The 9,842-nt window shown below is 41.7% G+C and overlaps 1 protein-coding gene and 2 long non-coding RNA genes across 5 annotated transcripts; all 3 read right to left on the bottom strand.

The window, feature by feature from the left end:
* Positions 1-322: 322 nt before the first annotated feature.
* LOC124654810 lies at positions 323-3,256 on the bottom strand. Its single transcript, XR_006988466.1, has 4 exons — positions 2,264-3,256; positions 1,785-1,880; positions 975-1,455; positions 323-827 (listed from the first exon to the last, which is right to left on the bottom strand). It is a non-coding gene; the product is annotated as an uncharacterized LOC124654810 (long non-coding RNA).
* A 161-nt stretch (positions 3,257-3,417) lies between these two features.
* On the bottom strand, positions 3,418-5,678 carry LOC124655072. 3 transcript variants are annotated; one of them, XR_006988562.1, is made up of 3 exons: positions 4,766-5,678; positions 4,054-4,162; positions 3,418-3,609 (listed from the first exon to the last, which is right to left on the bottom strand). It is a non-coding gene; the product is annotated as an uncharacterized LOC124655072 (long non-coding RNA). The 3 variants fall into 3 exon arrangements; XR_006988560.1 differs by having other exon boundaries at positions 3,418-4,162; positions 4,766-5,051; positions 5,390-5,678; XR_006988561.1 differs by having other exon boundaries at positions 3,418-4,162; positions 4,766-5,041; positions 5,390-5,678.
* Positions 5,679-8,001: 2,323 nt separating this feature from the next.
* On the bottom strand, positions 8,002-9,397 carry LOC124652633 (1-aminocyclopropane-1-carboxylate oxidase homolog 1-like). Its single transcript, XM_047191678.1, has one exon. The coding sequence runs from the start codon at positions 9,266-9,268 to the stop codon at positions 8,180-8,182; it is 1,089 nt and encodes a 362-aa protein (XP_047047634.1). The 5' UTR covers positions 9,269-9,397; the 3' UTR covers positions 8,002-8,179.
* Between the last annotated feature and the right edge of the window lie 445 nt (positions 9,398-9,842).

The following is a 9,842-nucleotide window of genomic DNA, read 5'->3' as shown; positions in this document are numbered from 1 at the left end:
TACACTCCCAGCAAGATACTCTGTCCAACTAATAATAACATCATTATTATTCTGATTGTTCTAATTCTAATAAGGGTTGTTCAGGTGATATAATGAATGAGAATCACTTATAATGTCTTTTGTGAATTCACTTTTTCGAGAACCTACATGACGCATATTAAGAGGATGTTGGGGCACGTATTAAGTTCTAAGCATAAGTACTGAAAAGTTGTCCTGGAAAAAATCCTAATCGCCACCAATGCTTATAACCTGAAGCATTCTCTGAATTTTTGTATATTAATTAGTTCCAACAAACACATAAGAGAAATGTATGTACAAGCAACCCTGTCAAGTGCATAAGCATACAATTGGCTGGTTCATCATTTATGTGTGCTGCTAGCTGCTTAATTTGGGGCCGAAGTAGCATGTACCATGTGTAAAAATTGCCAGTCGTATATCAGAAGACTAACCCAAACTGTAGTAAGATCACGAACAGAACACCTCTGATTACAAAGACAACATCAGCGGCAGCAATGGCGTTGACCAAAACAAATGCTAAAACTAATCATTTCCTTTCAGAAATTTACGGTCACCAACAGTATTCTATTCAGTTGCTTCTAAATTTTGTATTCACCAACATATGCCAGTCGCGTTCGTAGGGATGTCGTGCCCACCTACGGGTGGCTCCATGACAGGCTGCCGTGGCTTGAACAGGTGGTCTACACAGATCTTCATCACAGGCCGATAGTGGCGAGGGCCACCTAAATGGATCTCCATCCTAGGCTGTTGCTGCTAGGATGCGGTGGCCACCTCAGGAGTCTCTCCATGGCATATCCCTGACAACATATCTACGAATGGAAAAAAATGTAATAACTCTTGACACATATAACTTCTTTCGGCTATTGTACATCTATAAGAATATTTTGAATAATATCCATTTTTGTGAAAAATGAGAATGGGAGAACCACTTCATATTTCACTTGTAGCCACTTTACCATGTGTTTTCCTTCCACCACGTGAATTTATTTATTATGCACGCTTTGTTCCCCAACATCAATGGTTTGTAATCTAAAAAAAATGTAAAGTCATTCTTAAATATTATAGCTTAAATTGGAAGAAAGTAGATAATGGACATTTTACTGAAGTCTAACTACTAATGTGGAAATGGATGCAATATGTATCTCAGGTATATCAGCATCTTGGCTACCAAAAGCTTTTCTTAAAAGAAATACATCAATGAGAGACCAGGGGCAATAATATTAGTATCACATGAGCAGCATGAGTAAACGATATTAGAAAGAAAACACGAAGGTATGACAGCAGGAGTATTCTGGAGCCATCACATAGTAAGAGAGGGCCTTGGATCATGTCAGCTGGTATTTCTTGCAACATTGCACTTCAACCTCAGAAGGATGTCAGCATGCCTCTTGATGAACTTGATATCTCCACTACCAGCCGGTCCCTGTCAAAAGTTATCTGCAAATTTCAGCCAAACAAACTGAATCAGTAGACGGAATGCAATACTAAAAGCAGATTTATCATTTTCAGCTATCCTTAAACATGGATATATATACATATGCAAGCTTGTAGAGATCTAGAGATGGAATATCTGTATCCTTGAAAAACTCCATACTGATTGGCAGCTTTGAAATACGCACTGAAGTTGAGCATGCATGTTTTATGCTAGTTTCAGGAGTCCAGAGACAATTCGTAGATGCAAATTTAGATGGTAGCACTGCGGAGAAGCCATGTGCGGGCGATGTTATTTCTACCAACTAAAAGAAAAAACATATTACCAGACGCACCCCTAAATAGGATGTGAAATACTATATTTAAGAACAAACACGCTCAAAGATTTTCTTCCGAGCTGGGTAGAAGAGCATCGCGGGGAACCCATCAGGCTGAAATAGAAAGGGGCGTCAGTTCTATATTCTAGCAAATCCACATGCATGAAATGAACGAAAAAAGAGCATGTATATCTTCCATGTATAAATTTATGGAAGAAGCTAAACGAAACACATTCTTAAAGTGTTCGCCGATATGCATATGGTCTGCAGACATGCATCTCCAGTAGATTATGAATAAGAGAAGAAAGAATCTCCATGCACATATATATAACATCTATATATGTGCATTGATTAGAAACGGAAAAAACTATAAAATAAAGATGTGAACAGATCAAGCAAAGGAAATGTATTCAGAGTAGATCAAGCAAAGGGAATCTATATAGGTGCTTCAAATCTATAATCTGGAACCTTTATACGGGAAAGAAGAAGGATATAACCTCGAGGTTCTTCATTCCTCCTCATCTGGGCAGGCGTCATCATCATGAGTGTCTTTCCAAAATAGAAAAAAGTACAGGTCCATCAATACATGCATGGTGAGATGAGAAAACACAAAGTATAAGAGAAAACAGTCAAACCAACAAATATATGCACTAAGGCTTTATGAACAAAACCTGTTAAGCCCTAAATAGTAAATACGCATAAACATCATATGTTATGTATACAACCTAGGCGTGGAAACAAAGTAAGGTTAGGCATAGAAAAAGATTAATGATTTCAATATTTACTTTTCTTTAACTAACCTATGAATGACACCTTTGCCAAATTTTTATCAACCACAAATTAAATCTAAGCTATTAATTTTGTCGTCGCATAAAAGACAAACATAGTATCTATATATGTACATTGATTAGAAACAGGAAAAACTATAAAATAAAGATGTGAGCTGATCAAGCAAAGGAAATTTATTCAGAGAGAGGATAGCAGGGAAATCAGACTTCTAAGAAAATTGAGAGAGAAGATAGCTAAGAAAACTGAGAGAGAGGATAGCAGGGAAAGCAGACTTCTAAGAAAACTGAAAGTAGTTTCCAACCAAGGTCATCTGGACTGCCAAGTTCATTAACACAACCATACTTAGTACAGAAAAGAAAACACTGATAAGAACAGAACATAGATGAAGAACATGTGTTATGTATTTTTTTCCTAAGAGTAAAAACCATCGCATCCCTCAAAGAATAGAAATATTTTTGATGTATTGATGAAGTTGAACCGCAGTTTCCTTTTAATGGCCAAATCAACTTTTAAAAGAAGAACACTTGTATTTCGAATTGAAACATGAATAGACATCAGGTTTTGCCTCATATGTTACTGATTGTTAAATGTCTCATTGCACCGTGTGTTAAATTTGAATGAATGCAACCTCCAAAACTGGGATCATACTTAACTCAATTATACGGTGCCAAGTTTATAAGATGTACATGCAAAGTAGAGGAAGCAAAGGCATTTTATTCACAAACAAAGAGTAGCAGGGAAAGCAAAACTGATTGTAGATTGTACCTCCTCATTGGATATAGTATCGGCAAGGTCATTAACACTTGACATTCAAAGCAAACCCAGTTGAAACACCCAATTGCAGCAAACAGAAATCCAGGAAGTAAATATATGTGCAAGGCTATGTACCATGCATCCAGCAAGTTTTAGTATCATGATTTGCCTAATTGGAGAGTAACCAATTCAAATACAAAGAGATTAAACATAAACAAAGAAAGACATAATGAGGTAACCCGTATGATGGTGATCATTGTAGCTAGAAAAAGGATACACCAGGCCTTTCTCCTATAGTAACCTGGAAAAATATAGGCACCAAGAGGCATGAATGGCGGAAAATAAATTCAAGAAAGAGGAAAACCATCTTACTGCAACTCAAACACCTAGGAAAAATACCAATACAGACAGAGGTGACAAAGCATACTTGGTGAAACGACACTGATTACTACAGAGGCAACCCAATTTTTTGGAGTTCGCCACTATATAACATTCAGATTATTCAGAGGCCAACTATCAAGTAAGCATTTTATTTTGCATTTACTGAAGCATAGTTATATAAAACAATCAGTCAGTAGACCGCACACAGTTGACATTTACTGGCTTTGAAGATTAAAAAAATAGATAAACTATTTATCTGTACCATACGAATATAGCAGAAAGCATCATTATTTTGACCTAAAAAGAGTAGAACCAAAAATGAATAAATAAAAACTAATTTAACCTTTAAGAACCAAGTCAATACCTCAACAAACCTGGTATTATCTTAGTTGATGTCTGTAATATTTTTACTCAAATCAACACCGGCGCTACAAAGAAAGCAAAGTCATGTTCTATTTGGCCTTTCTGAAGACCTGAACACAAGAAAATTCATTAGTAGGAAGTGATTTCGTGTCAGAACAGGTGGGGTTCTCGAACTACATCTGTGTATAAAATTATTCGTGAGTAGAAAGTGATTTCGTGTCACAAGAATGATATTGCAAAGTCATTCATGAATTCGGAATTAACATGTACTAACTTGTATTTATACAGCTTGTGCTTTGGATTTTGTATTTGCGATAAATAGAAGTTCAGAATCTTACTTCCAGTGTTCATGAGTCAACTTATGCTATTGTATAGATACACTACCCAGATTTTATTCCTTTACAACTCATCTACCTATGAGCATACACTCCAGCATTCAGATTCTAAAAAAAAACCTTCCAAGATATCCACATGGTGGCATAAAATCTGAGAAACTCATGATTTTTTTTGTAAGTATAAATCTGAGATGCTAGACATCCAAGAGAACAAATAGGTTCAGCTGAGAAAATAATGAACAGATCCTTTGATACCCAATAAAAAAACATGTAAAGATATTTTTCCTTACCCATTAAAAATCTGCTCTCATTCTCTTACCCACACATCAGACACCACACAAACAAGTAGGTTAATACTTTTATTCAGATAAATTTTACCTTGTTTGCTTCAAGGTGTCAAACTCCATCTGTGGTGCTAGTCTGAGCTATGGTGTGTTACAACGATGGTGATCCTCTTGCATGACTTTTACCTTGTTTGCTTCAAGGTGTCAAACTCCATCTGTGGTGCTAGTCTGAGCTATGGTGTACTACAACGATGGTGATCCTCTTGCATGCCTCTTGCTGAGCTTCCTGGCGCCGCCAATTGATGGCCATGGACTCCTCATTCCTCCTCAACTCCTAGAGATCCTTGGTGCACATGAATACTGTTAACACCTGCAACTGACTGCAATTATATCACATAGATTTTCAGTTACAAACCTAAAGAGCGAAAAAACATAAACTGCATAAGAATAAAGAAGAATACAAAGAAGAAGACCGCAGGCTATTTATGATCCATGTGAAAGAATATCTGATCGTGAAGTAAAGGAGGATAATTTTTTCTATATATAGGGTCCAGAACTCAATGCACATATGGTGGTGCCATATATGGACAACCAAAATAGTAATGCTTATATGTATATTAAGCTTTCTCTATACAAGAAATACTCGTAAACCAAGTACAACATATCATTTCTTGAGTTTTTAGCATAAAGAAATAAAATAAGACTGTAATTTATTTACCTCTGTTAAGCACCAAAATAAAAGTGCAAATATACTGTCATCAGCTAACTCCCAGAACTGTACCGTACACCATGTAACCTGTAGAGCATGGACATCTGTAGATCTTGGTTCATATACAACGAAATTTGATCGAAACTTTCTAGAGCATGGACATCTTCATTCAAACATTTGCTGAACGATAATCAAAGGGAGGTAAAAGAAACGCATGAAACCATGTACGCAACATCAGGAATACTAAGGCAGAATGTTAACAATTTTAGAAAGCCTTTCTTTAGATGAAAGGTAAACCAACATTTTTTGGCTAAACAAATGACCTAGAATAAAAATGAAAAGCGGCAAGACAAAATATAATTGCATAATCATTACAGATCTGTAAATATGGCTCATAAGTAGCTATGAGAAGTAGAACATCTGAACTCACCAGGGCTTGAAAGAAGGCATTAGGGACAGACCAACGTCATCTTATTTGCTTCATAATCAATTAATTTCCGCAATAGGAGCATATAAGCTTCAGTATAAGAAGAAAAATGTGTGCAACCGATGTTATATATTATAGAGCTATAAACAATTTTTTATAGAAAGCAATAATGTAAAGTGTCATATTAATTCAGTTTTGTAATCTGAAGAAAATGCTGTACAAAAATAACCTCCATATATATGGCAGGTACACCTATGTCCGATGCTCATACATACATATACAATAACATTCCGAGAGAATCCAAGAAATCAATATAACAGCTTCCATGAATACCATGTGCATATTTAGGTGGGTACCGAATTCTGCGGAAACAATAGAATCATGCAAGTAAGATAAATACCTAATTTGTCTAGTACACCAGAGCCACAAGCTAAAAGCTGGGGAGTCTCTCTCGCCCCTCACCACGACCTCCTCAACCCCTTCCTCAGGAGCATGCCCTATGTCAAGGTAGCTGCTCTCAGTACCTACCAAATAATGTGGAGGAGAAACAAAATGAAATACCATAAATGAAGAAGGATAATACTATGAATTTTAACAGAATTAATGTAGCCAATTACCTCGGCAATGCAATGCAGCAACAACAAAACATTTAAATTAGAGTATGTGTATTGAGCACCATGTGCAATCACTGATTTGTGGCAAGTTGTACAAGACAACAACCACCACCACTGGTAAGGGTTAAGATTCTCGCTCTGACGGTAAGAAACATAACCAGCTTGACCATCATAGGTAAGAAAAGACGACAAAATAGCCCTAAAAAGGTAGATATTTTGTTCGTGCAACCTGCTTAGACATTTCCTCAAACAATTTATATGCAGCCTGCTTAGACATTTCCTCAAACAGTTCATATGCGTAGATGCAAAAACACATCTGCACAAAACAAAGACCATAAATTATGGAAGTGGAAGAGAGAAGGGATGAGACAAATCAAGAGGAAGAGAGGAGTGAGTACCTCAAATCAGCAAAGGCATGGACGTGGAGAGATGGGTTGGGCCAGAGGAAGCTGGACATGGCTGGCTGCCGCTCCATGTAGAGGGGCCATGGATGGACGTTGCAGACCACTGTCTTCTCATGGTGGGGAAAGCGTCAGGCTGTGCAGGAGACAGGCTGGCCAGCCAAGAGGAGCAGGAAGCGGGTGTCCTTGCGCTGCGGGCGAGGTGGTGGAGCTGCGCCGTCCTTTGCCTCCAGAAACGCGGCTAGGGAGGTCGCCCGCGCTGCCGCTGTGGAGGTCGCCGGCGTGAGCTCGAGTCCTCCATCACCATCAAGGGCGGAGCTCCAGCAGCCCCTCCTGCTTGCGCCAGAGGTGGGGGTGGAGGATACGAAGCTCAGAGACAGGTCGGAGGTGGAGGCTGAGCGCGTGAGGAAGAAGGTGGAGGGGAGGAGGCGAATCGACCGCGATGGGATTGGGGATTGCGAGCGGCGGCTGGCTAGAGGGAGCGACGGCACGCGCGAAGGTGGAGAGTCTGGGCCGAGCGGGCTTCACAGGACCCGTGGATAAAAAGTGGGTTTGTGGGAGGGCCTCAGCGCCCTGAACGGAACGACGGCCGAGATCGCGCCACGTCAGCTTGATCGGACGGCCCAAAATCCAAAGCGCTGTGAGAGCTCCATGGGGGTGCAGCAATCATACCGTGAGATGCTATAAAAAAATCCTAAATCGTAAGCTTTGTGTCGTTTAGCAAGCTTGGTAGGCGGCCCTGACTTAGGGATGGCTAGGTCCGTCCATGCTCCAAGTTCCACCCCCGTCCATCTCTTCATCTATGAGACCGCGACCCTTGATCGCCCAACCACAAATGTACGTGAGATAGATGTGGGGCATCACAGCAGTCATCCGCTTTCATGTCCATAAAACTGCAGAAGAAACCGAAGGAGGCCATTGCTCAACAGTCCTCACTTTTAAATACCTCTGCAAGGCAATATATTTCTTTTAGAACATAGGGTCTGTTCTTTATCACAGAAGATGAAGAGTATCAACATGATTGCCTCCTCTGATGAAAGTATAATAACGTGATTGCCTCCGGTGGTATGGCCTTAATTTATTTGGCAATCCAGTTCTTTTTATGAAATGGCAATGCAGATATGAGTGATGCTCCTCTCCGAAGGTACTCCAATACCGGAGCATTTATAGATTGAAGAGTTTGACCAAACTTTTTTCCTTATACTAACTTCAGTGGCTATTTTTCACCTATTGAGATATAGTTATAGAAAATATATTGAAGGGTTCAACCGAACCTTTTTCTTCATATATCTATTTTCAATTCGGATCCAAACACCAATTTGGATCACAAGTACTAGGTGGCTGGAGAAAGGGCTGATTAAACCCTAAAATGCTGGAGCGCGGAGCTGCCATCGAGGCCCTTCTCCCTGAAGTGTTGGAGGATCTCCTCCACCGTGGTGCTTCTGTACAGCTCAGGGCTCGGGTCACCCTCCGGTATGATCGGGCCGTACACCCTCGTGGACGCGGCGGCGCCATGCGACTGGAAGAAACAGGCCACCGAGATCCGAGGTCCAACGCTCTTGGACACCACACGGTGCTCCACGCTCTTGAACCTGTCGTTGGACATGAGCTGCAGGAAATCGCCGATGTTGACGATGAGCGCGCCGGCCACGGCTGGCACGTCCACCCAGACTGGCTGTAGCTTTTCGTCCTCGACGATTACCTGGAGGCCGCCGACGCTGTCCTGGAGTAGCACCGTGAAAAAGCTCGGGTCAGAGTGCCTGGTGGTTCCCATCGTGAGGCGCGGCTCGGGGCACGCCGGGTAGTAGTGGGTCGCGATGTTCATCCCCTCCAGGCACCCGGCGTCATGCTCAAGGTACCCACGGTGGAGGCCCAGAGCCTCGGACAGCAGCTCCAGCACCGTGCCGCCCAGTGTGCGCACCGACCTCGTGTAATCCGTCACCACGCCTCTGCACGCCGGCGGGATCTCCTCTGGCGTCGGCCCGTTCGGCTCCATCTCAAAGTAGAGGGTGTCGCGCCAGTTAGCCGCCGGCGACTGGAACAGATCGAAGTTAGTCTGGTACCTCACACGCCTGCCATCGTCCCTCGTGTAGTACACACGCTTGGCCTCCGCTGGCTCCTCGTTGAAGCTCCGCACCGCTGCGAGCATCTGCGACATGGCTGCCTTCGGCACGCCGTGGTTCACCACCTGGAAGAAGCCCACCGTCTCCGCGGCCGACTTCACCTCGCCGACCAGCTCGGCTCGCCGGGACGGTGTCCACGCGCCAGCGAGGTCGATTACCGGGATGCCGAAGTGGTGGTCATGAGTGTCGAGTGCGAGGGATCCCGGCGGGTGGTGGAAGATGGCCGGTACGGTACTGATGCCTGCGTCGACGAGGCCCTTGACACCGGACTTGGTGTCGTCGAAGGCCTTCAGCTCTTGGAAACGATCCAACGCAGCAGCCATTATTGGAACTAGAATTGACGCTAGCTAGCTGTCTGTACCAAGCTACTTGTATCACTTTTGTATGTACTCCAACACTCCGTCCTTTGTCTTTTTTCTTTTGCAGAACCTTGCGTGCGATGGAAATTTTGTGGATCAGCCGTCTTCACGTCGTGGCTCTACTCCCAACAATTATCGCTAGCTACTACATGTCACCATCCACATCCACATCTAATGTGGACAGTGGAATCAATTGGATTCATAATGCAAATACTCGAAGCTCCGTAGCCACATAATTTGATTATCGGGAAAAAATGATAAACACACTCAACTACTCCATCCGTTCACAAATAATTGCACATTTGAATATGTCTTAAGTAAAAGTTATTAACTTTGACTAACTTCCTATATAAAATTAAAGCATTTATGATACTTCATTCGTTTCTAAATATAAGCCATATAGCTTCTAGCACGAAAATTAAGAAACACATATTTTGAAAAAATTACACCATGTTTGACTAGGATTAACCCTAGGCAATTGGCGTGAGCTAATAGAGCGCATTGCATAAGATAAGGAAACCTAGTCAAATCCCTAAAA

The sequence above is a fragment of the Lolium rigidum genome, chromosome 5, assembly GCF_022539505.1.
Source record: "Lolium rigidum isolate FL_2022 chromosome 5, APGP_CSIRO_Lrig_0.1, whole genome shotgun sequence".
Classification (NCBI taxonomy): domain Eukaryota; kingdom Viridiplantae; phylum Streptophyta; class Magnoliopsida; order Poales; family Poaceae; genus Lolium; species Lolium rigidum.
This window is presented reverse-complemented; position numbering and strand designations above follow the sequence as displayed.